At 33.4% G+C, this 27,221-nt stretch overlaps 1 protein-coding gene across 3 annotated transcripts in view; it reads right to left on the bottom strand.

Moving 5' to 3' along the window:
* The window catches only part of ASCC3 (activating signal cointegrator 1 complex subunit 3), a 301,506-nt gene that overhangs the window by 79,591 nt on the left and 194,694 nt on the right, over window positions 1–27,221 (bottom strand). For 2 of the 3 annotated variants that reach the window (XM_032476216.1, XM_032476217.1), the window contains exons 19-30: window positions 26,742–26,828; window positions 25,688–25,864; window positions 22,335–22,560; window positions 20,451–20,605; window positions 18,016–18,114; window positions 16,876–17,044; window positions 13,774–13,994; window positions 12,320–12,405; window positions 10,855–11,021; window positions 10,606–10,751; window positions 10,360–10,480; window positions 8,038–8,180 (exon numbers count right to left, since the gene is read on the bottom strand). In XM_032476216.1, the coding sequence (XP_032332107.1) occupies window positions 8,038–8,180; window positions 10,360–10,480; window positions 10,606–10,751; window positions 10,855–11,021; window positions 12,320–12,405; window positions 13,774–13,994; window positions 16,876–17,044; window positions 18,016–18,114; window positions 20,451–20,605; window positions 22,335–22,560; window positions 25,688–25,864; window positions 26,742–26,828 (1,797 nt within the window). Of the gene's footprint in view, window positions 1–8,037; window positions 8,181–10,359; window positions 10,481–10,605; window positions 10,752–10,854; window positions 11,022–12,315; window positions 12,406–13,773; window positions 13,995–16,875; window positions 17,045–18,015; window positions 18,115–20,450; window positions 20,606–22,334; window positions 22,561–25,687; window positions 25,865–26,741; window positions 26,829–27,221 lie in introns of those variants that run through there. The other variant, XM_032476218.1, reaches the window with a different exon arrangement.

The following is a 27,221-nucleotide window of genomic DNA, read 5'->3' as shown; positions in this document are numbered from 1 at the left end:
AGATCCTAGCACCATTCACCCTGCACATGGGACCAGGCTGCAGAATATCCGGCAGAAGCCAACGAACCATACTTGTTAGGCACTAAATTATAACATTAATTAAATTACATAGTAAAGCTTCTAGAAGGGGTTGTATACGCTATTTGCTTCCATTTCCTTCCCCTCCCACCCACTCACTCCTCAGCTTACTCTAAACTGGCTTATGTTCACAACATGTCACTGACGCTGCTTGCCAAGTTGGTCCAGGACATTCAAGTGCTAAACCCCACGGGTGTTTCTCTGCTCTCATCTCACTCAACTCCCATTAGCATCTGATGTAGCCAACACTCCTTCCTTTATGAAGCCCTCGTGTCTACAGTGTTTTAAGACACTGTCTTTCCTCACTGGCACCACTTTCTGAGGGTCCTATGCCAGCACCACATTTTCTTCCTAAGCTCACAATGAGCATGTCCCTCAAGGCCTGTCCTCCAATCGTCATATTCTCTACCTGAGGGTCCCAGGTATTCACCTGGTTTTAAAGGCTGCATCTATGCAGATGCTCCCAAGTCGACATGTTCATTTCACATCCCCTTAGGTCTTACAGACTTCCCATATTTAATTGCCTTGAAATCTCCACTTGAAAGTCTTGGACATACAAATTAACATATCCAAAATATAACTTTTTTCTTTTTAAAATTTTTTTACTCAAATCTGTCTCCTCCTTCCTCTCCATCCCACACTTTCAGCCCTTTCCATTTCAATACATGATGCTATAATTTACTCAGATGTTTAGAGTTAATAACTAGGGCACCATTCTTAATTCTTTTCATTTTTTCGATCTCTGTTTCTCATCTAGTAGAAAGTCCTATTGAGTCTAGCTCAAAACATATCTTTTCTTTCCCACTGTCACCACCCTAGGTTGCCTGTAGGTCACCACCATTACTAATTCCATGTTTACTTCCACTTCAGTCCATTTTCCACTAAGCAGTAAAAGTGATCCTACAATGTAAATTGGAGCGTGTAATTTGTTTAATTTGGATCTTAAAATGTAAATTGGGGTATGGGATTTGTTTAGCTTAGAATCTTTGAATGCCCTGGAACACCCCTGCACTTCCCCTTATGTATCTGCTTAGTTTGCTTTCTGGCTTCCTTCAGTTCTCTATTCAAAGGTATCCTCATCAGGGAGGCCGTCTCTGTAATTAGAACATTAATGTGCAACCACCCTTAGTGCCCTCTATTCCCTTTACATGCTCATTTTTTTCCCATAGGAACAATCATACTTGCTTATTATCTATCATTCCCACTAGAATGTTACTTACATAAGGGCAGGGACTTTACCTGACACACAGAAGATGCTCAACAAACGTCGGTTTAGTAAATGACTGTCTTCCCATGGTACTTAGAATAAAAATCCAAGCTCATTAGCCATGGGTCTATGGTCTTGTATGAGCTGTCTTCTGTCTATCTCTCAAACTTAACCCGTTCCACCCTTCTCCCAGCTTATTCTGTTCCAGCTCCACTGATCTTCTCTCCATTCCTTTAGCATGCTGTTCCCTTCACCTGAAATGCTGTTATCTTCTCTCCTGGTGCAGCTAGCTTGTTCTTCTCCTTCGGTTCTCAGCTTAAATGTCACCTCCTTAGAGAGGTCTTCTCTGACCATTCTACTCCCATTCTCTTACTCTATTTCATCTCTTATTGGTTTATTTCATAGCAATTTTCATAATTTGATATCAATTTATTTGTTTGATCATAGATATATTTTAAAATTTCTACCTTCTTCACTTAAGCTCCTTGAGAATTGGGATCAATAGACTAACACCGTGCTTTATAAGTTGTAGGCATTCAATAAATATACATTAAATAAATGAATACAAATTCTGGTTAAGAGCCACCTACTAATTTAAGTTAGAGGATTATTTAATGGATATTTTTGAGGTTGGGTGGTGGGGGAGAGAAAGAATTCCTGACTATGTAATACCAAATACCTTGCAACTGAAGCTGCTGATCATCAACTGGATATCTGAACTATTCAGCTATATTTATGGGTGCACCCAGCAGCAGTCATCATCACTAGAAATAAAAGGACCTAATGGAAGGATATCATGAAAGTAATCTATGAACCCTCTGTGTGTGTCCATTCTTGCTGTATTACCCTTACTTAACCTACCCACCCAGACCCCACGGCCTTATGTCAAACTGACTGAGGGAAAAAGTTCCAAGTGGCTTTAAATAAGATGGTTGTGCCATATGAAGTAACACTGATGTGCTGTTAGGTTCTCTCATGGAAGACTCTAAGGAAAGAAGTAAAAGTTGAATGTTAAGTATTTCCCTGTCATTTTACTGCCAAGTACAGATGATGGAAATTGATGATCCATACTCTGCCCTGTAGTTACTGGATTAGCCAAACGGTCAGGAGCTTGGCAAGAGTGCTATTAAAGGACAGGTGGCAAGAAAGGCAGAAGTTTTATGTGGACGAACTTTGAGAATGGTCCTAGAATAATCGGCTACGAAAATTCCATGAAGATGTTTAAAAAAGTTAACAGTGTTAAAAATGCTGCTAATAGTTAAGTGGGCATCTGAGGGTGCCCAGCAGCCTCTCTCCCAGGCGCCAGTGCTTTGTGCAGTGGGTTCGTGTACTGAGTGGCTCCATGGTGGAAGAGATGAAAACTGCTCAGGCTAAACAAGGACTTCCACTTTCTCATGCAGACCCAGCTACTGCTACTGCTCAGTGCCTAATATGCCACCAACTCAAACAATCCTGGGCCCCTTAGAGAGTACTTTACCTGTGGGAACTGATTGCTATTTGGTGGGAAGGAAATTACACTGGACCCTTTCTACCATGGAGTGGATATCCAATTGAGATGATGTGTATTATGGACACTTTGGATTTTGACTCTCCTTTCCTGCCCATCAAGTCCTGCCAATAGCCTCCATGGTAGGATTACTGAATGCCTTATACATCATGATATCCCATATAACAACGTTTCTGACTGAGGAACTCAATTCGTAAAGAAAGACTGAGCCAATGGATGCCGTGGGACCCACTGTTCTTATTATGTCCCTCATTACCCAGAAAGATCTGGCTTTATAGGTTAATGACTCAGAGTGGCAGCTAAGAGACATTACTTTGGCAAGGTTAGGGTGCTGTCTCATAGGACGAGGTGTATCCTCTAAACTAAGTAATCATTACATGATACTATTTCTCTCACTGCCAGAACATACAGTTCCAGGAACCAGTCAATGTGTATGGATGTCTTTTGCAATCATACCCAATAAACCAACTGGAAAATGTGTTTCCTTTCTCTATAATTCTAGCTCTGCTAGTTTACAGACATAACATCCAAGGGATGTAACAATTTACATAGAATCTGAAATGACCACAGAGCCATTTGAAGCTCTTATGCTACAGGGTGAACAAGCAAAATGTGGTCATGGCGTAGTTTAGGTGACGGACGCTGATTGAAAAAAACTGGGCTACTGGTACACAATAAGGGAAGGGAAAATTCTGAATGGACCACAGAGAAATAGCATTACATTAGGAAAATAAACTGAAGCTTTAAAAACCTCTATGAATTAAGCATATATGAATATTCAATTTCCAATGTCTCAGGAATGTGGGTTTTGGTAACTCCACTGGATAAAGAATCTTAATTAGCTTAGGGATTGGTTGAAGAAAAAGTGTACATGTGATGGATGGTAGAGAAAATAAATCACAAATATCTGTTTGGCTTCCTGGATCAGTTGCAGAAACAGATACTGTGGCCTCTACCATTGCTATCTCATACATGCACTAACTTATTTTAACTAACAATTTGTTACATATCTTATCTAATTTCATTTCTCTGACCTTTCCTTATCCTCCACTGTTGAATACAGTGTGATGATTTTGAGTAACTTTATAATTTAGTCTAGTGGCTAGAGAATATTGAGATAAGACTGCAAAGGATTAAAAGGGTGATTGGATATAACCAAGAGATTCAGGATTAATGGAGTTGATGAAATTTTCAGTTGCCTCCCTTGGGGAGGGATGAGTGGATTTTGGTCATATGAGGGAGAGGTGCATTGTTAAAAGGGAATTTTTTTTTAAGTGCAGGTATGCAGAGACTGTGTATGAATGAGTTTGGACAGCTGAAGGACTACAGTAAACCTTTGTTCTTTACAGACAGCCAGCATCTGAATTATCTTCCAATTAAGGCCAAAGAGGGGAAGATATTCCCTATTCCTGCCACATGCTAGAGACTGAAGCTCAGGTATTCAGATGTTTCTGTCTTGGACTTGAAGCTTGTGAGGGTGATGCAAACACCCAATAATAGTTTGAGGTTAATGGTGGGAGTGGTGGCTGTCAAACTGAGAATCCAAGAGCACATGCCCATGAACTTTTGGAATCACTGCAAGAAGTCTTCCTAATGGCAAATATGAAAGGGCATTACTTTCGGGATTTTCTCATTCTGTGGTATGATTTCACATCAGTGATACACATGAAGGGGTCTTTCTGCTTCCTAATACTTTACTTTGAGACTTTACTAGGTTAAGAAGTTAGATGGATAACTCCTTTTGTCTTTGCTGAGAAACAAAACAGAACACATGTACTCGTCCTTGGTCACATTCTCTCTCTCCATCCTTTTCAGATTTGCCCTAACTTTCTTTCCTCCCTCTCCTGCTCCCCTTCCCTTCCACCTCCATATCTAAGGATACCTCCTGACTTAATGCCACTCAGTTGAAGAATGCTTTTGGTACTGCCCTCTTTCACAGGCACCCTGCTCCACAGCTGCCAGGAAAACTGCTCCTGTGCTTACCTTGTCTCCTTCAGATGCTCAAGTTGTCAACACTAGAGTCCTACCCAGAGGGCTCCTGTCCTCCCACAGAACACTAATCTGACACTGTATAAGGAACAGCAGTGGAATAGCCACCAAGAGTCTAGCTCAGGATATTATGGAAAGTCACTGCTAGAAAAAATAAAGTGTTAAAAGAAAAGTCCTTCTAATTTAACTATTTAGGGGATTCAACAATAGAAACACCTGCCTTATGGTAGGTTTTGGTATAACTGACTAAATTTGCATAATCACAGATTGCAAACCCTCAGAAATTTATATTTAAAGGTGACTGCTTTTAGAGGCAGGTGTAAAAACAAAGCCTGGGTGGTCTTATTCTTGAGATGGGCTTGGTGAAATAAAATATCCAGGAATGGCTTAATTTCTAGTTGTCCTACTCTAGCAATGAAAATCTATACAACAGCAGAAACTATGCAAGTAAATTCTAAGTTTTCTAATGAGCCTTGGTGGTAAGCTGGTACTGATTAAAAAAAAAAAAAAAAAGGGGTAGTTCTAAACAATGGCTGAGCTGTCCAGAGTTCCCTGGGTCATACATTGAAACAAAAAATAAAAAATTAGAGTTGCACTACAGCTGGAAAGACCATATTGGGTTCACATTTGAGGTTCATGGGAGTCACATATGCACAAAATGCACAGCTCTTATATATATACTTAAAGCAAATGTCCCAAAATGTGTTCAGTGAGTATGTACTTTGTACCTTGACTTCAAAGAAAAGTCTCTACTGGGAACACATTATGGATAAGTAAGACACAAGAGAATAAAAAAAGCAAAACACAAAACTAAGCCTAGGCAGATACTGCACATAAACTAAACTGTCAATAGTCCATACATCTATTTTTCGGCATTTGCCTTCTAAGTCAAGATACTGTTTAGCCACAACAGGGTGATTACTTGGGTATAATAATTAAATAACACAGGACAAGGAACTTTTGACAAAATTATTTTGATTTTAAATTACCTTGAATTATACACCTTGGATATACCCACAAACCATATTAAGGAAGTAATGATGAAACTTGAAAGATAAAATGATAGCTTTTACTCTATTTCATGGAGTCATGTGATACCTTTTATATGAAGCTCATTCTGGGGTCTGTTACTTATTAGTGAGTAAGGTCCTCTGTGGTCCTATGCAAGAATATTTTGAAATACTATTATTAGTGAACTAATACAACTTAACACATTACTGTAATAGATACAGTACCATCCAACAGGACTACTAATCCTAAATGAGAAGTGGAAGGGGGAAATATGCAAACTGTTGAGACTGGCACTAGCAGGTCAGGAACACTGTTTTTACTGTTCTTCAGGCTGCATGAGATGCAAAAGGGGAAACAGGCAGGGAGAAGGAAGATAATGCAACAATTTTATTATTGATTTCATCTATTTTTTCATCATAACACCAACTAGGAAAATATTTTTAAAAACTGGAAAAGTATAAGAAAGGAAAATCACTATTTGTAAATCTATGGAGGGGAGTAGGAATATACATTTAGAAGTAATGGAATAAATCACAAAGAACCATAGTAACAGATTGTATCACATAAAATGCAAAAACTTGTATTTGAAAAAGCAACTAAAAGACTTCCAATGAACCACCAAAATTAACTAATAAAGCAGATGAAAGACTAATAATGTACATATATAAATAATAAATATATATGGAATAAAGTGATGTCATACAGACATACCTCATTTTATTGTGCCTTGCTTTATTGCACTTTGTAGATATTGGTTTTTTTTTTTTTTTTTTGACAAATTGAAGGTTCATGGCAAATCTACATTGAGCAAATCTATTGGCACCATTTTTCCCACAGCATTTGCTGTTGTGTCACATTTTGGTAATTCTCACAATATTTCAAACTTTTTCAGCATTATATTCGTTATGGTGATCTGTGATCAGTGATCTTTGATGTTACTACTATGACTTGCTGAAGATTCAGATGATGATTAGCATTTTTTAGCAAGAAAGTATTTTTAAACTAAGGCAAGTACATTGATTTTTTTTAGACATAAGGCTATTGCACACTTAATAAGACTACAGTATAGTACAAACATTAGTTTTATTAAACATAAGTTTTATTATACACTGGGAAACCAAAAATTTTGTGTGACTTGCTTTATTGCAATGTTTACTTTATTGCAGTAGTCTGGAACCACACCCGCAATATCTCCAAGGTATGCCTCTATAAAGTTTTAGATGTGTATGTGCGTGTGTGTGTGTTTTAATTTGGTAAGGTTCTCACACAGATCTATAAGAAAAATGCTGTACTGAGACAGATAAAAGTCCAAAGGAATGTACAAAAAAGGAAAAAATGAAATAAATATACGAAAAAAGTTCAACCACAAAAAAATTGAAGCATACATTAAAATGCTAAAATAATAAGAAACATTGTATCTATAATATATCAATAATTTACAACAAATGAGATGTAGTGAAACTGTTACCCTCATATATTACTGATAATTCATACATCAGTGATGACAAGCAGCCCTTTTGGAAAGTAATTATCAATATATATATACGAAAAGTTATAAAAATGTTCACATTACTTGACCATTAATTTTAAATTTAGAACTCTATACTGAGGAACTAATTCTAAATAAAGAAATACCTATAACACTAAAGATGCATGATTATTTAATTATAGGTTAAAACTACAACAGAATAGCCACATAATAGAATATAATTATATAAACATAAGAAGTATAAATGCTTAAAATTTTAATGAAGGTTATTACTTAGTTGAAGGATAACCACAGGTTTTAAATTTTTATATACTTACCAGTGTTTTCTAAATTTTTGAAAATAGTCGTTTCATAGTTTAGAAAAAGTTAATTTTCTAAATTGATTATAAATTCCATGAGGGCAGTGACCAATCAAATATTATGAAAAAAACTTAGCTGAATTTTAAAATATACATAGGTGATGATATTAAAGGAAAAAATACAGGAATAAATATGGATATAAAAAATATTTAGCAGGAAAACACTGGAAGAAAAACCATCAAAATATTAATAGCATTAAGGTGGCAGTACTACGTATTCTCTTATTTTTCTCCCAAATTTCTGTAATACAGACACAGATTAAACACAGATTAAATACATAATTATGATTAATTATTAATACAGATTAAAACTAAACATAACTATGTATGTAATTTCCATACCACATTACAAACTAATTTGACATGTGTAACAAGTAGAAATAAATGTACTGCTTACCTCTCTTTCATCCATATTCAACCATTGTTTTGGATCTTCTTCAGTAGCCAGAAAGGCTATCAATTCCAAAGCAGTAAGACGAGTTTGACGTCTTGATGAGACAAATATCAAAACAGGTTTGGCTGGAGAATGGCTTCTAATTGCTGTTGAAAAGGTGTGGAAAATCAAATGGTAAACCTCTTATACCAGAATCTGAATTTCATTAGAATATCAAATGAGTACATGAAAACTAATGGTGTAAATGATTTAATGGAATTCTTAATTTGGCTATGAAATTAGGCATTATTTGTGGTACTGCGTGGATCTGACAGCATACTGGGGAAATGACGGGAAAGGAAAGGTAGCTGGCCCTACCTAAGGGAGAATACTGCCTGGGACAGGGAAGACTGAACTATCTTGACTCCTGGTTCTGCTGTGAACTGCCAAGGAAGGAGACTTATAAAATGAGACTCTCTGTTAATAGCTGTATATGGATATTAAAACTTAGGTGGCGTTTTCTATTTCTGAGTTGTATTTCACCTATGCACCTATGCAATGATATTACAGACTTAAGTGGTCCTGGGATGTGGAGAGAGAGTCAAGTCCTGGGGGGTGATGAAAAGCTACAAAAAAATTCCTTTTATTTTTGTCTTGTTGCCAGTAGACGGAAAAATTAAGAGAGTTTGTATCAATAGATCAGTCAGAGGTAAGTCAGAAGAATGTTTTCCCTGTTTTTCTAAAAATGTATGCATCAGGTTTCAAGTGGGAAGGTAAGAGACTGTAGAAGAGAACTGAAAAGAATCCTAGGCTTGAATCTCTACCTGAGTGAAGGCACAGGAGGAGACACACAGAAGATGAGGACTAGATAATGAGACCGAAAAAAAATTAAAGAGCCACATAAATCATCTGACCTAACTGGAGGTGAAGTTTCTTTGCTATGCAAAGGCTCTAAAATGCTGATAAGATGTTGCAAGTAGAATTTATACTTATGTGTACACAAGTCTCTTAAAACAGAGATATTTAAAATTTTTATATAGAAAAGTTCAACCTCCCTGTAATTTCCTGTTTGAAATGTGAGCTGCAGAATTTCTTTTTACGGGCTAAAAAACAAGGTTCATAAATGGAAATGTTGACATGACCTTGACTATATTTATACCCTAAGAGTGAGAAGTAAAGCTATCACAAAATCATAAATCTAAACTCAAAGACATACAGTGATCCACTCTAGGTATAATAAATAGTTTATAAGGATAGCTACTATACTGATATCTTATCTAGAAAAGTGTAGGTGTAGGTTATTTACTGTTGATTCACATAATACGAAACTCTTCATTTCAATCACTGGTAAGTAATCAGCCATTCCTTAAATAGAGATAAGCAATCTATAATATATATTATGAAAAATAAACATTCACAGTTTATCAGAATTTATAGAATGCAAATGGTAATGCTTTGATAAATCATATTAGAGATGCAATGTTTAAAATATACATATTAGTACAATATTGGTATCATTTGTCCACATAATCATGAATGAATCTGCCTCTTTTTTAAACCTTAACATTTAATGGATTTTTGCTGCTGCAAGAACAGGTGTGGCTGAACAGCTCACGGCAGATTTATTGTTCATTAGTGATTTTGTACAATGCTTCTGTGGAGGTGTAAATAATCTGAACTGCCAAGATTGGTCTCTAGTTCACAATCAATACTTTGCTTCTGTCATAAGGCTAATTACAGCAGCTAAAAAGTCACCTCACAACTGTCACCTCACAATCAACAGCGGTTCACATTAGAGAATTTATTTTGGAGGTTATTTTTAATTGATATAATAAATATTCCTTATGCAGCCTAAACAAAACATGTTTCAATAAAATACGAGTGTTATTCTTAAATCTTTTCTGCTTTCCTAATTTGTTAGAGAAAAACAAAAACAAAACACATAAACAGAAGCGCTGTAAAAAACAAGTGCTGAAATTTGTGAGTTTTATGGTTGCTGATAAAAATTAATACTATGTGATTTTTTAAACTTGTATTTTCTATTTATCATTTGTTCAAGCTACTGCCATAAGAAAATACTTAAATTAATTTTAAGGATAATTTGATTACTTTTAAAAACAACATATATTTATTCTACTACAGAGACATCACTTATGAAACCTTTCTAATTTTCAATAGTTAGTTTAACATATATTTATATTCCTTAACAGTTAAGGCAAATCGTTTCAGATATCTATAGAAGTTGGAGCAGTATCACCCTTTCAAAGAAAGCTGTATCATTTAGAATGCATCTGAAGGCTACCATACAGAATGGTTGGTATTTCATTCCAAGAATCTGAAGCTTACCCTGAAATGTAGGCTTATTCATGCTAGCCATACGAGGACAGTAATGTTGGCCTGGGAAGCCTTGAATGTGAACTTCCAGTGGAACTGGACGTACTGATGGTCGGAAGTTGAACAAGCCCATCTAGAGTAAAAATGAGAGAGAAACCATTTCCAGTTTGTATACTTTAGTTTATAGCGTTACAGCGTTTCCATAACATGGTCCTAAGCCACACTATTAAATGCCTGATTTATCAATCTTCCACATACCTGACGAATATTGAGCCAGTCAGCAAGATCTCTGGCATTAGCTAATGCAGTAGATAGTCCAACTACTCTAACAGGCTTTTCTGTGTGGGATGAGATAAAATTTGTTCGAGATACAATGACTTCTAGAACAGGGCCTCTTTCCTCCCCTAGGAAACAGGAATAATGCATGTTAATCATTTAACAAGTCCTGCTACTGCGGGTATGAAGAGTCGAAGTCAGCAAACTGGATTCAGATACAGTAGTACCCACCTAGCAGATGGATCTCATCTATGATGAGAATAGTGACTTGCTTTACGTAGTTCCTGTTTTGCCAGCTTCTGCTGATTCCATCCCACTTCTCTGGTGTGGTGACAATAAGGTCTGCCTTGGCAATGGATTTCATATCAGGAGTTACATCCCCTGTTAGTTCAATAACTCTGGAGAAGAATAAAAACGGTCCCTTTAATTTTTCAGGTAACACATGAGCTTGGAAAAGCAAAAATACATCTTTCAAAATAAAATTTTATTATGCTTAAAACTACTTTATCTCCCTTTGATTTCTCAAATTTTCTGAGTTGAGTCCAAAATAGATCTTTTGGAATAACTCTAAGATGATTTCCTTCTATAAAATGGAGAATGTACAGAAGCAAATCACTGAAATCTAACTTTTATGCAGATTTGGAAGAGTGTCAAACTTTGCTTTGATTATGTTTATAAAGTCTTTGCCCTATGTGATTTTACAGAGTTGAACTCACACCTCCTCCATATGTTGGAATAAACACCTTGCTAATGAAGGAAAGTGTTAACTTATTAAGAGAAAAGGAGGCATTCATTAAGAATATGATTATGCATAAGCTTTATTTTTCTTAGGTTAAAATTTTCTATAGATACTATAGGCAAATTCAAACATATTAGGATACAAACAAGATAAGCTGGGACAACTATGTGCCACCCCATTCTGAGAAGATCCCAGATTTATAGTGAGAAAGAGGGAAATCTGAAGGTTAACTCCAAATTTTAAATGATCACTAAATAATTTTTTTATCTGTTTTAACATTCAAAAAACAGAAAAAAGCCAAGATTAGTTTCTCCAAGTATAGCAGTCCCAAAGCTTTTGCTTATTTCTATTCATTTTTTTTACATTCTACTTATTATTTTGAATATATAATACTTTCATATGGGTCAAAGAATATATAGTAAATAGTCTCTGTAACATGTATATTCTCTGGTCATCTAGTTCTCATTCTAAAACAACCACATACTTATACTCTTCACCATTTTTTAAAAACAAAAGATGAGATACTAAACTTAAAAATTTTTTTAACAGTATCTCTGGAGATCATTTCCTCAGTATATAAAGAGCTTATTCTTTATAGAATAATACAATATTCTGCATTGTGTGAATGTGCCATAATTTATTTAATGGCACTAAATGGCACTCCGAATGATATGAAAAAAAAAAAAAGATACAAATCTTATTTTTCTTTTGTTTTTGAATCTAAAAACTTTGAGAAAATGACTTTATCAAATAAAAGTATAACTAAATTAAAAGCTTTCATTTTTCAATCTTAAAACAATGGGAATACTGTAATTTTTTAACATTTTAATTACAATACCTTTAAATAAAGACTATGAAAATCACTATAAAAGCATTCAAAAATTTTATACAAATCTTTCATTTGTTGATCTTTTTAGATTATTCAATGTGTATCTTCTGAAAAAAGTAAGAACTTACTTTTTGCCAAGTTTTTCTTCTATTCTAACTTTCCAATCATCCATTCTTTCACGAACTAGGGCTTTTAAGGGTGCAATATATACTGCCTAAAAGGGGGGGTGGGGTGCAAAAAGATCTCATGAAAACAGTGACATCATTTTGAAATAAAGGCAAACTCAACAAAATTTATCAAAATACAACAGTATGGTCTAAAAATGTATCTTTTAATATGAAAGATTTAAAATTTTAAATTAATGGAAAAAAGTCATTAACTTACTCAAACTACATAAGACATGAATATAATACATTATAAAAATACTGATATTGACACTTTAAAATATATTTTTTAAAACAGCAGTGGTATTTTCGTTAGGTAATTTATAATTAATTATCTTTTAATATAATGTGAAAATTAAAAAAAAAAATTCTGAGACAATGCATGCCATAAAGAAAATTAGGTTCTGATGAAAATAACAGTTTTTATCATCAAGAATTATCTGAGCTGTAACTCTTTCATGAAAAAAGGTACTAATTTTGAAATTCTGAAGGTAAGTAATCTGGTTGTTTAAATCTTAATGCATATCTTATGGAAGATGCCAGTGCCGGTCATACATTTTAGGTATTCTACCTTTTAAAAAATAAAGATAAACAAAAAAACCTGGTCTTCAATAATCCAAACTTAAATACAGATTATTCACTGAAAAAAATTCTTTCCTTTGTAAAATGTTTCAAATTTAAAACAGAGCTCTCCTATTGTATTAACATCTCTCCTAATGGATCAACAACCACATAATAAACTGAGGAGGAGGAAAAATTACAGCTAAGCTGGGAAGAACAACTGCTAATTGGAAATCACTGAAAAATGAAGTTAAAGGGTTTCTAAAATGATGAATAAAAGAGCACATAATCATAATCACAACATATGAATTAGCTTTCTTGAAAAATGTTTCTAAAGTGTTGAGTACTTCATATTTCAAGAAAGCTTAAAATCAACACTTACTTGACTTGTCACATTATTTCACATTAAGTGACAATATCATGGCCATTTGGAGAAATGTGGAATAAAAGCTGCCTCTGTATTTCCTGTATGTAATCAAGTTGTATTTGTTAAAGTATTAGTGCTTCCTTCATAGCCAAAGGATTTGATTACGAGTCATTGTATTTCTTATAAATATGGCTATGAATCAGGTATCTTACAATGAAACTGCCTTTGATTTACAGATATCTTACAATGAGGAAAGGACATGTGAGCACCAATATGTACATCAGAAATCTAACTAAAGGACCCCTGAAGTTTAATATATATTTCCTTGTGGCCAATTATTCTAATACTGATCTGTGCCTTCCTGGAAAATTCACCAAGATAGTGACAGATCTATTAACTGAGTCCTGACAGTATATTAGGACTGTCCAGTGTACAGATTATGGACTGTATCTTCTAATTGAATGTAAGCATGTGATTCTTTCCAACTGACCTTTGAAGTGGGGTACTTATTGAAGACTCTGAAAATGGCTAATTCAGCTGCCACAGTCTTTCCTGATCCAGTGGGCGCTCCAAGGAGGACATTACAATCTGTGTGATATAGCGTATGAAATATCTGTGTTTGCACAGGGTTAAAGTGGCTGAAGTTGTACAGAGCTTCATATGCTTCACATCCCAAAGCCGTGATTGGTAAAGGTTGAAGATCCAGTAATTCTGAAAAGATTCAACAGGTACTGTAATACAATAACTGGAAAATATGCACAGTATTGAATACTGTTTCTTAGAAATAAATTATAACAACCCTTAATTCTTTAGAGGGAAAAAGGATTAACAATTTCTTATATACTAGTTATAGATCTCTTTACCCCTGTTACCACATTTATAAAATTGACATATTGGACACTTTTCTGGGGGAGCTCCCTATAAGATGGCTCTAATGATATATCTTTCTCTTCCAATCAGGAAAGTAATTGAATGACAAGTGTATGAAAATATGTATGTTCTAGAAGAAAACTAAAGCTACCCTGATCTGTAGAAAAAGGAAAGTCATTTGCAAACTTCAGTACTAGAATGGTTACTTATAACAAATTACTTTTCATCTGTTAGACAACTGACAAAACAGAGTGGTTGAATGAGCTGTTGTTCTAGCCAAGGCAAACTAACATAAACTTAAAATGGTTCCAGGAAGAAACTGAGGCGAGAGTTTTAAATCAGAGCATGACTGGTAAATAAGAACTGTGTTGAGAAAACATTGAAAAAAACTAGATATAATTGTAAATCATTATGTAGACTAGAAGACAAGGAGACTAGAAAATTAAAATGAATTAGAAAAATAAAGTTAAATCTTAAACCTAGATACACTTGCACTTGACAGTCATTTAATTTTCCCATAATCCAGAAAGGTATCAGCTGGAAAACTGGAAGGCAGATTTAATCCCAGGTTTATTCTATGGAGGACAATTCTACTCATTTGAAGTTTGAGTAAGTAGGAAAAAAAAATCAATAAGGGGACATGGTGGTCTGTATCCTGAGTTAGATTTTCGTAGAGCGGTTTCAAATTGGAAAGTATGGAGAGTTCTCTTCTCAAAAAAGTTTTTAAAAGTAAAAAAGCTAATTTAAAAAAAATTATCATTGCCCCACCGCTCTACTCAATTACATAGGAAACTGAAAACTAACTACACGTCTCTCATACCAGGTTACAATCTCCTGTATTTTTTTGTAGCACTGAAAATCAAAAAGGAATGAAGTTTAAACTTGCAATGCTAATCAAAGCATAGATATATTCTTAATAAAGACTAAAAAAAAAAAAAAAAACCCAAACACTTTTGGCATTTATTGACAATGCTAAATTAAGATGCTTTACTTCTGTAAAAGATGAAGATTTTTCTTGGCTGATTTGGGCTCAATGGGATGCCTATACAGATACTTTTGGCCAAAAAGAACTAGGAATCATTGAAGTTACATCATGAATTTTAATATCAACTGATATGTCATGGGTCATGGTGGTGCATTTATTGCTTTTGAAAATGGAGTCAGAAAATCAGTGAATTATATAAATAGGGTAGTATGTGCTTAGTCAGTCAACAAAGAAGTAATTAAATGAGCATTAGAACATAATGTTAATACATGTTAAAATCAGGTATTGTAGCAAAAGACCTAGTAGTGATGTCGGTAGCATATATTTTATTTATTTATTTATTTATTTATTTATTTATTTATTTATTTATTTATTGAGTCACAGTCAGTTTACAATGCTGTGTTATATATTTTAAATTAAAGCATCAAGCACTTTTATATATTTTGAGATTCTAGATATCACAAAGCATGTCTGATGGAAGAAAACCAGAAAAGTCCTCCTCAACGAGTAGATGAGTAGATACTGCAATCTCATTATTTTTCTATGTTGACAAACTTTTTAGTTTTTCCCTGTCAAGGTATCACAGTGGTATTAAGCTGTAGTCTACAGTATCTCTCTTTAAGATATGCTAAGACAAAGAGCAAGGTACACATTTGACAAAACTGACAACAATTAAAGTCACACTGCCTATGTTACTTTCCCAAAAGACTGTCAAATAATGTGTTCATTAAAAGTAGTAAAAACTAGTATATTTATTTTGAAAAAACAAAGAGCTTGTCTTTGGAAGAATTATATGAAAAAGGGAATCTGACTTTCATTTTTCTATAAATTAAGGTCCTTCTTGAAATCTATACTCATCCATTATGAATTCTCAATAAGAATAAACTTAATATACTAATTGGTTAATAGTCTCAGGATATTACTGAAATAGAATATTTATAGGGCACTTAGAAGTATTATTAAAAACATTTACTTATGAAATTTTGCTTCTTTAACAAGTCAACATAGGAAGGAACTCAATCATATTATGAAAATCTAAAATGGATTTGGGTCAGTTATGACAATGAAAGGCACTGTTTATACACACGCACACACACACACTGCAGATCACCATATACCCTTTTATGTCAGTATGGAGGAAAAGAACCAACATAAAAAGCATACGTTATTTTTAGACACAAGCTGACTCGAGGTGTAAGTGAATCCATTCCGCAGTGATACCATAACCGGACGCCTTAGCATTAGCACTTTTTGGTGTGGAAACATACCATATGGAGGAGAAAACCCTTACAATTCACTTTGGTTAATTTAACATACTAGAAGTAAGTTTAACAGTAATAAACACAAGGAAAAAAAGGATATCTCAAAAGTTTCACAGAGAGTACAGATTAAATGACAATACTTGCAATGAAAAAGGAAGGAGATATGGAGAAATTATAATGATTATAGGTAAAAATAGAGATGAAGACATAATAATACCAAAATAGTTTCATGTTAGTTAGACTATAAGAATTGAATTAGGCTTAGTTTAATATTTTTGGAACTCAAAAAAAATTAAGGTCTTCCATGAGGGTCTACATAGATTTGATTTTGTAAAGTCTCTTTTCAAACTATATTGACAAATAAGTTGGATTTTTACGCAGATTCAGACAACTTTAAAGCATAGATACTTTTTAACATTGACTAAAACAACAATTTTGGAAAATCAATGACTCAAGTTACTATTCAGTATCTTACCTGTATGGGGAGGATGTCTCTCTGGCAGAATTAGATGTTGGAAGTTGATAATACACACAGCCTCAGCTCCTAACCATCGATCAGACACCGCTCGGATATAGTATTGGGAAGGCAAAGGCTCAAAAATAGGTATTGTAAACACTAGTAGTTGAGCTTCTTTACTAATGACCTAATATGAAATAAAGACTAAAATGAACATGGCTATTCTAATAGCATAAAGGCCTTATTAGTTGCTTGTTAAAATAATGCTATCTACAGTAATATGTACTAAAAGTAAAGAAAATATTTAAATATCTTGGATTCCTAAATAGCTGAGATAGATACTTCAGAAACCTGTAGGTGGTTCCCTTCTGAGGATATCTGATGTTACAGAAGGGAAAACATATACTCAATTTATATTATTTACACATGCATATTATCATGTATTAACACATTACTAATTTGACTCATTATCAGAAGTTCCCAAACTTCATTCATTCAAGTACTTAACTTCATAATTTTTACCAAATTATTTACTTGATATTTTTCTTTAAATTCTTTCACTACCATAAATGGAATAACAGAATACTTGGCATAAACAGAAGGTAATCATGAACACAAATGCAACGAAAGTAAAATATTGCTATGAAATTCTATGGCTGCCCACTCAAGCCTAAAGCTTGCTTTCCGTTTGATAAAAAGAGAAATTAGGAATGAAACATCACAGTTAAAGATAGTTATAACAAAATTGAGTCTTTCTCTTGGAATTTATATAGAACTTAAAAAAGAACGCCTTTTTCACAATGTGATTAAATACTCTTTAGTACTGTGTTTATGTAACACCTAAAATTATTTCTTTATTTAAAAATCTTATTTATCCCACCCATTTGACATATTCCACCCCTCTGGAAGCTATACCTTAACCCATCAGAAAGATTACAATTCAATTTTTCAAATGAAAATCACACTGAATATATGAATAACTGCTATAGCATTTAATTACTATTTTCTTTTAAAACCAGAGACATAAAAAATGATAAATAAAGCTTTAATGGCACTGTGAAATTATAGAGAAATAGGTAAAAACAGTAATTATTTTGTTTATATTTTCTTCTTAATGATAGCAACATAAGAAGGATAGAGTCACATGTACACATTTACCTGTTTTTTTAGAACTAGAAAATACTCTGAATGATAAATATGATCATTTGTAGGATCTTCCACCCAAATCCACCAGGGTTCTCCTACTGTCCCATGGACCTAGAAGAAAAATAGTATCCTAATTCTATATACTGTAATTCAAGTAAGGGATACTGTTGTTTGCATACCCAGCACCCATCCCTCTCTCTTTTTAACAGATTTATTTACACGTAACTTACACAACAAAGTTTATTCATTTAAAGTCTACAGTTCAATGGTTTTAATATATTTACAAAGTTGTGTGATCATCTTCATATTCTAATTTTAGAACATTTTCATCATCCCCAAAAGAAAATTTGTCTTCCCCATCCTCCCAACCTCCAATCTTTGATAACCACAATCTACTTTCTTTCTGTATAGATTTGCCTATTTGGGGCATCTTATATAAATGGAATCATATAAAATGCAGTCTTTTGCGAATGGCTTCTTTCATGTACCATTATGTTTTCAAGGTTTATTCATGTCATACCATGCATCAGTACGTCATTCTTTTTTATTGACAAATAATACTCCATTGGCTAGATAAACTGTATTTTGTGTGTTCATTCCTCTTTTTTTTTTTTCTATTCCTAATAAAACCTAATCTTGTTTAATATTCATCTGTCTCTCTCTCTCTCCTGCAACTCAGGAGAAGGTAACCCCATCTTTCAGGATAATTTTGGTCAGCATAAGCTAATCAGCTTATGGTATCCCTCTTACAACAACTTGTGGTGAGGGACAGGCACATGCCCAATACTGGCCCAATTAGGCTGAAGAAAAGGTCTTTTGGTCCATGCTCTGGGCTGGTGAAGAGGGTGTATTTTTCCCTCTGTTAAATGTGAACAAGGAAGCCTGAAAACATTTGGGAAGTAGCCAACAGTGTCAGCAGAGCAAAAAGATGGGAAGATCCTCAGCCCAGAATAGTATCATTAAACAGAAGACTCAATCTTATCTCCAGGGCCTATTCTACCTGTGGATCTTTCATTATGTAAGATAATGTATCTTTTTTTGCTTAAGTAAGTTTGAGACAAGTCATATTTGCTATTCTCACAGCCAACAACGTTCTGATAAAAGCAACTGTGACAACAACTAAGTACTCATCCTACTAATGAATTAAACCAAATTGTGGGAGATTTATTATGGATATTGTCAGAAGAAAACAAGGTGAAAAATATAAAACCTTTGTGCTTTACAAAATATAAAACTTGAAATGAGTTTATGGCTAACTAGTTTTATATTTCATGCAATTTTGTATTAATAGAAATATTAAATATAATTTTATATCATCTAGTCCTCACAGAAATTCTGTGAGAAAGATAATTATTATTATCATAGATGTTTACAGATGAGGAAACTGAAGGAATGAATCATTAGGACACTTTAAGACCAATGGTAGAGTTGGGTTAGGATTATGGTTGGGTAATTTTTGAGTACACTGCTGAACAAAATGCATCCACTTTTAAGATGTACTAATGTCAGGTAATGCAGAAGATATTTACTTACATTAACTAGAAACTTACAATAACCATGTAAAGTAGGCATTGCTTCAACACATTTACAGATTTACTTGTCTTCCCTGACTGGCTTCTTGAAAAAAGGATGGAGATTTACTTGGCTGTATCTATAATCTCTTTTCTCCTGTACTCTTTGCACAGTAACTGGTGCAAAGACAGGCCTTAAGAATTATTGACAGAATAAAAAGAGGGCTCAGAGTGGGTTTTCATGCATGTATATATCAGTTAAGGTTTGGAAGAAAGAACAGAAGGGATAAAAGCGGAAACAGGAATATGATGGGTGCCAAGGAAGGACACTTTGAAGAAGGACAATGTATATAGAGATGTAAAGAAAATAACTAAGAAAAAGTCATTTATTATGGAAATTGGTAAGTCTTTGGTGGTCACTGAGGAATCAGTCTCAGTAGGAAGCAGGTGACCAGAAGGAAAACGTAGAATACTCTTTCTACAAGCCTCATGGTAAAGAAAAGAAGAGAATGACAGTCTGAGAAACATCAGGACTTTAAAAGGGCTCTTTTAGCGTGGAGAATCTTGAATTTCTAGTTGCTAAAATGACAGAGGAAGTACAGATGGAAAAAATGAATATCAGATAGAGAAAATGAAAGAAGACAGAATTAAGCAAAGTCCCTATGGAGTTGAATCCACTAAATCATTGTTCAATGAGAAGTTTTAGGTGTCCCAAGATGCTCTGAAGGGGTCTCATTGGTGAACATAGTATTAATATATCACATGCTTTTCTTGAGGATGAGAGTAAATAATGCTACAACGTTTTAAATGACTTTTTAATAGATTTTTTTAAAAAGGACTTTCTATATGCCTTGAGGACAGACGTAAGGAGGTGTAGTTGAACCTGCAGTACAGATATTTATCCTTAATGTAGATTTAGGTGTTTTCTATTTCTACCTGATCATTCCAAGTGAAATCAGGACAAATGCTGAGTGTTACTCGAAGGACAGTCCGTGTGATGGGCTGAATGGATGCTTCCATTGTAACAGAAGGAATCTGATGAACACACTGTTTGACCTTGAGCCCAATATTCACGTGATGCAGAATGTGACCTGAAAGGAAAACATCACATAGAAGAAATGTGTCCAGACAGAAAAAAAAAAAAATCTGACTTGTAAATGGGATTTCAGAGAAGGTGATTTTATTGCTTGTTTTATGATTTGCTATGTAGAATAGCTGACATTCTTGACCTGGCATGTTTGGATATTTTGTAATAGTTAACTTGAATTAGCAATTCATAGCTCTGAAAACCAGTATCAAGGTTTTTTTCAGCTATTAATAGGGTCCTAAAAATTACTGAGACTTGATAGTGCTTAAACTACTACAAAGTTGCACTTTTCTCCTAGTTAGTTTAAGACACATTATGGAAGTATTTAGTATTTTGTGAAAATAGCCATTAATTTATTCAAGGCCTATTTCAGAACTCTATAACCATCATGGAAAATGCTTTAGTAATTAACACAACTAACCTAGCCATGCCCATTTCCAGAAAACAAAGATAAAATATGGCCAATCTAGCTCAAAGTTAACCATTTATACATACATATTTTCATAAATGATCTGATTCTGAAATACAAATATACATGAAATCACCAGGGTGGGTGTGGGGATCACAAAAAGATGTGACTATAAACATTTTCCTACTCTAGTCCAGCAACTAAGTGAAAATAGTTTATACTCTACAGCATCAATATTTCTTGTCTGTCTTGGCTCTTCATAATATAATTTTTCAACGCACATTTACAAATAAGTCAAAATGTCTTATGTTCACCCGAGTTTGAAACTAAAGTGATTTTCCTTATTTTGATAAAATATTTGTTAGCCCAGTGTGAGTAATTTCAACTTTGCTAGTGAATTTCCCAATTACTCTGTTTTTACAGATACTTCCCTTCTTCCGTTGTCTTAGAAGTATTCTTCTCATTACACAAGTGAAATAACTACCTCAGCCTCTCTTCACCACTATGGACCTTTTGCCAGGTCCCTCTTATTTCTCTTCAGCCTGACTCCCTTCAGGTGTAATGCCTCTCCTACTTAGAATCTGAAATATTACCTAATCAATGTTTGTCCAGGAGAATGTTAAGGTGCATGGAAATGTAAAGAGGGGTAATTTTTCAATATTATGTGAAAAACATGGAAGACCAAATGTTATTTACACACTGACAGCAACTGTGTTTATATATAGTTTTTTTTGGGGGGGGTAATTAGGTTTCTTTATATATTTTTAAATTAATTTTTTATTCTATTTCTTAGTGGAGGTACTGGGGATTGAACCCAGAACCATGTGCATGCTAAGCACGCACTCTACTGATGAGCTATACTCTCCCCCAGGAACTGTATTTAAAGATCTATACATGTGTAATGATGAAGCTCATTTAGAAACTAAAGAAATGTACAGTTTGATGTTGATACACATTTTTCCTGTAATACTGCCGATGTACATAAAAGAATCTATGAAATGAACTAAATATTAAGAAATAATTTGAGAATAAGCCTCATTGACTAATTCTCATCATTTATATCTAAGATTCTATCTGTAAAATAGTCATCCTAAGGATGTGACAATCTAGATTCCATTTTAACTGCTAATTCTATTGAGTGACCTCATACAATTTGGAGGGATTTTTGCTTGAGTTTAGATATATGAAAAAGGAATTTCAAAAAATGGTAAAAGTTTACCTTTAGTAATGTGAAAATTCACAATACTTATTTTTTATATCTAGTGAAATATTTTATTTGCACAGAATAATATATTAAAACATTTTTGCTTCCTAAGAGTCTTACCTATTTCATCTTTCCTCATGTCTTTCAGCTTATCCACAGTAAGATTTTTTTCTTCTAATCTTGTTAGAATGTGTGGTGGTAAGACTGAAAATTGTCTCAAAGGGCTAGCCCAACCCCAAAGCCTCTTGTCGATGACTTTACTGAGATTCAGGAGCCTGTAGGTCATGGCAGGCCAACGTTTCCTCAGAGCAATTTCAAAAAGAGCACGGACAATTCTAGCTGCATTCTGAAGAATGAAAAAGGGGATTGGTGGTTAGGTCCAATGTGGTTTTAAATTTGTCAATAAAGTTATTATTCAGACTCAGTTTCAAAAGTACATCAAGCTGCATCCTTTAGTTGTGGGAAATATCTGTCCTCATATAACCCTAATTATCTGTTACTACTACACAAAAATAATCACATCCTTTATATGTGGATGCTATTTTGTCTAACTCTCCAAGAGCAGCTTTATTTCCAAGTTCTTAGGAAGTTCTACCCTACACCCTCTAAACAGGAATGAAGTAGGAAGAAATAAAAGGCATGCAAAGTATGTAGGAGGCTGTTGAGGCCAGTCAGAATAGAAGAGACAGCTGAGGATGCCCTTGGGTATACAGTAGAATGATTAAATTTATAAGGCTACTTAGAGAAATCAGGAAGACTTTGAGATCCAGTCAGAGACAAAAATTAGTGAGAGAAAGTGACAAAAAAATATTAATGAGTACAGCTACCCATGTTAATGGCTCCCTTTTAAACCAAACAATGTGTTCACTACTTTACATATATTATCTTAATTAAATTTTACAACAGCTGCATTTGACTGGTCTTGATATTATGATTTTATAGATGAAAATACTAAAGCTTGGTGAGGTTAATAATTTGACCAGGATAATTAGTGTCAGAGTATCTATTGAAAGGCAGGTCTAAACAACTCCAAACTTAACTCCCAGATTCTAAATTCAGTGATCTGAAGAAAAATTCATTAATACACACATAAAAAGTTACAATGACTGAAGCCTTTTTCACATCTCTGTAGAGTCCATTTGCTTTGTCTCCTTTCTATCATTAACTCAGCAGATTGGTCTACTGAAGACTGTTTTTTAAATCATGAACTTAGAGACACCTTAAAATATCTAATGACATCTATATTTGAAAATGAAGAATGTTAAATCTGGTCAAAATCATAAAAAGAGATGGAAAGAGTATGATTTTAAATAGCAAACAGATGATCCAGCTTGAAATTATGAGGTGAAAAATGATCATAAGAGCTAAGGGCTTTGGGTTTACATTTTATATGAAAAGTGTTATCTTTTGATAAATTCAACTATTTTGTTTCAGTATTAGAAACTTAAGAACAAAAATGGTATTTAGAAGTATAAGGACAGTTCTAACGCTCATTAAAAATGACAAGATGGCTCTTATTAGGCCCAGAGAATGAAAAATAAAATGAATATTTTGATTGTTACATGTGTCAAATAGATTTTCCCACATCATTCCCAGATGCTCTTCTAAAAATCTGCTAGGCTAAATTTCCCAACTGTGTTTGAAAGTATGCTATTTTTGTATTTCGGAACCTATACTTGTTCCCTAAAAGCTAAAAGAAACGGAAGGAGAAATCCCATGTGACAAGATACAAACAGAACATTTAAATCTGGAATCATATAAATTGGGCGGGAATAATGATCAAAACCTCTAACATGTAGAAGCTAAATATAGGCTCCTTTACAAAATCACAGAATATCTCAGCTAAGAATTTATCTTAAGGGCTGAAAGAATGAAGTTTCAGAAATACAAAAGCAAGTATCATTTTCCAGAGCTGAAAGAAGGCTTGTGGAACTACTGATGGCTTAAACTTAAAAACAAAAAAACAAACAAAAAAAAACCCTCCAAACTCAACAATAATGTCTCTAATGCATTCAAGAATGATAAACCAATAGCTATTTAAGAAAAACCAGGGATGCTTTGAGATACATATATATATCCTCAAACTTCTGAGACTGAGTTTCTGGATACCAGTAATGAAGAAACTGTAAGTTTTATATTATAAAGCAATTTGTATATCAGTCTTTGATAATACCTTCATAATCTTGAATCAAGCAGAAATGTGGCCAGATTATTCATCCAGAACCCAGTATGGCTTTGCTTTTAGGTTAAATCATTAACTATTTCAATATAAAATCATTAGCTAATATAAGATGACAATATTATATTATTTTTCAGAAAAACAGATAAAACAAAAATTCAGAAACAATGGTTCCTATAGAGGTTCTAGGCTTTAGAGAATTTATGTAATTTTTCTATGGCAGAAATGTGTTACACAATGAAAAAAAATGTTTTCACCACATCTACATTTACTTTACAAAGTATATGAAATCATCACCTGGTTTCTTGTTAATTTGGTTAAATTACTGTATTCATTCAAATTGTTTACCAATATATCTTAGCTCACATTTGTAAATATTTCATGTTTACAGTTATTCAAAGCACTCCAGAATATTCATGGCTGTTAATAATAATTTATTAACACAAACATACTTTTTCTATATTAAGTCTTTGAACAAAATCACAAACACAAAATACAACAAGGAATAGTTTCTATGTTTAAAATAAGATTAAGTTTTTATTTCTTCTTAGAGGAAACATTACTTAATAATGAAAAAGGTATTCACGATAAATAAATATTTTTTTAAAAGCATGACTAGAAGAGAAACATCTCATCTCCAAAGTAAGTAAATGCAAAAAATAATCTACTTTACATCACATGGGGGCTTGAATATAAAAACTAAATATTATAATATTTTATACTATGGTCATCAAAAAACATACATTTAATGAGCTGTAATTTAAAGATTTATTTTCTTTCAGTCTTCAATTTGTAAGTATCAATAGTAGGAAAGAAAGATTACTTTTTTTATTAGAGACTTATCATACTGAATACATGGTATGAGGTATATTTAGTAAGCCTTGTTTAATAGTAAAGAAAAAAAACCTTTATATTTCTAATATTTGGGGAAAGCTACAAAGGTTCCACAATCTTTTCATTTTGCTTGAACTATTCTTGTATTATTGCCGTTTGTAAGAAAAAGAAATGAACTTTTAAAACAGAAAGAATTGGATATTGATGTTTTTAACTCTAAAATGTAAACAACAGCAACATCAAAAAAAGCCAAACCAACCAGCACATCCTACCCCTGGTTCCTGATCTAATAGCGTAGATGGCATAAAAATGTACAAATTAAACGGAACGAGTTCTAAAATAAAATGGTAATTTGACAGCATGTCACAATGCTATAAATTCACAGTATAGCACAAATTAATTTCTTCAATCTCTAAAAGTAAACAAGGAAGAGAAAATAGGAAGGGAGTAATATTCCTACCTGTGCAACGTACGCAGAATCTGATATAAGGGAGAAACTGTCCATCTCTCCTCGGCTGATGTAAGTTTGAAGTAGGATGTTTATTTTCCCATAACTGTTCTCTACACCTCCAGGGGCTGAGAGTTCACAGAAGTTGTTTAATAAGGCATCTAACTCCTCTATTTCCTCTTCTCTGACCTGGAATAATCAATGTTTTTTATAGGATTATTTGAGCTGATTTATTTAAATTTTTCATATTGAAATTAAACCACATTGCATCTTTTCTAAAAATTTCCATTTGTTATAAAACAACATTTTCCTTTTGTATACTAAAATAATAGCAATTTTTTCATAGGAAGTTAATAAAATATAAGAAAAAAACTACCTTGAGGCTGATACAATGACATTTTATTATTCATCACCAATATTAAAGTTGCCATTGACATATAAAAATTTGATATGCCACAAGAATTAAATCTTCTGACCCCACCATCCTTCAATTGATGAGATTTCATTTCTTATTTGACCAGAGTAAAACCTCTGCCCAAATGGATTAGGGCAAACTTGAATTATCTTCAAATGCATTCATTACAGTCATATATTTTTATATGGTATAACATATTCACAGCTTAAAGCTGTGAAGTACTATGATTCAAAGTATTAAAGTTTTCACTGTTAATAAGATTAAATTACAATACAGGTACAGAAATATTCATATCTAAGTTCAAATCATGCATGTCCTTTATATTTTCTTCTGTGAACATTATATTATAAATAAACCAAAATCTATATACTATATTCTCCAATTATTTCATTATTGTAAAACCTGCTTAAACTATATTTGACTTGCACTAGAGAGCAAAGAATGATGTCGGTATGACATACTATCATAATCTAGGATAGTGGACATTGTTGATAAATGGAGGAACACTACTGGTATTCCAAACGTGAGGTGTCATACAGCTTTAGGAATAACCATTGCATCAGGAATAACAATTAATTATAAACTTTCATAAACAAATAAATGCATATATGTTATATGCATTTGATTTGAGCTTCAGGTAATCTTACTTACCTTGATTTGATCAAATTCTTCAGCTTTGGAGACGATAGCAAAAATATCACTTTCTGTTTTGTGAGCATCAAAGAGTTCATTGAAGGTCTACCAAAGTAAGTGTTATATTTGATTAAAACAGAAGATCCAGTAAAATATTTTAAATGAAAAATCGTGACTACAAATCATACATTCTAAAAGAACACCTGAGCCCTAGATACGCAGTTATAACACCAGAGGCATACTGTTCCGAATCATTACTTCAAACATTACCACATTTATTTAAGACTAAAAAAATTCCCAAAACATAATTAGCTAAAGAAGGCCTTTAGAAGGAAAAAGATCAATAAAATCAGTTCATGAAACCTACACTGGATATCTAAAAAAATATTTAGTGTAACATTCTGGTCTTGGCTCATTTTCAGCATGGGCATGTGGAAATCTGCACCATTCACCAACTTTAAGCTGATCATATATCACATAAAATTCAGAGCGGAATAA

The sequence above is a fragment of the Camelus ferus genome, unplaced genomic scaffold (assembly GCF_009834535.1).
Source record: "Camelus ferus isolate YT-003-E unplaced genomic scaffold, BCGSAC_Cfer_1.0 contig298, whole genome shotgun sequence".
Classification (NCBI taxonomy): domain Eukaryota; kingdom Metazoa; phylum Chordata; class Mammalia; order Artiodactyla; family Camelidae; genus Camelus; species Camelus ferus.
Note: the sequence above shows the minus strand (reverse complement) of the source record. Positions and strands in the feature narration are given on the sequence as shown.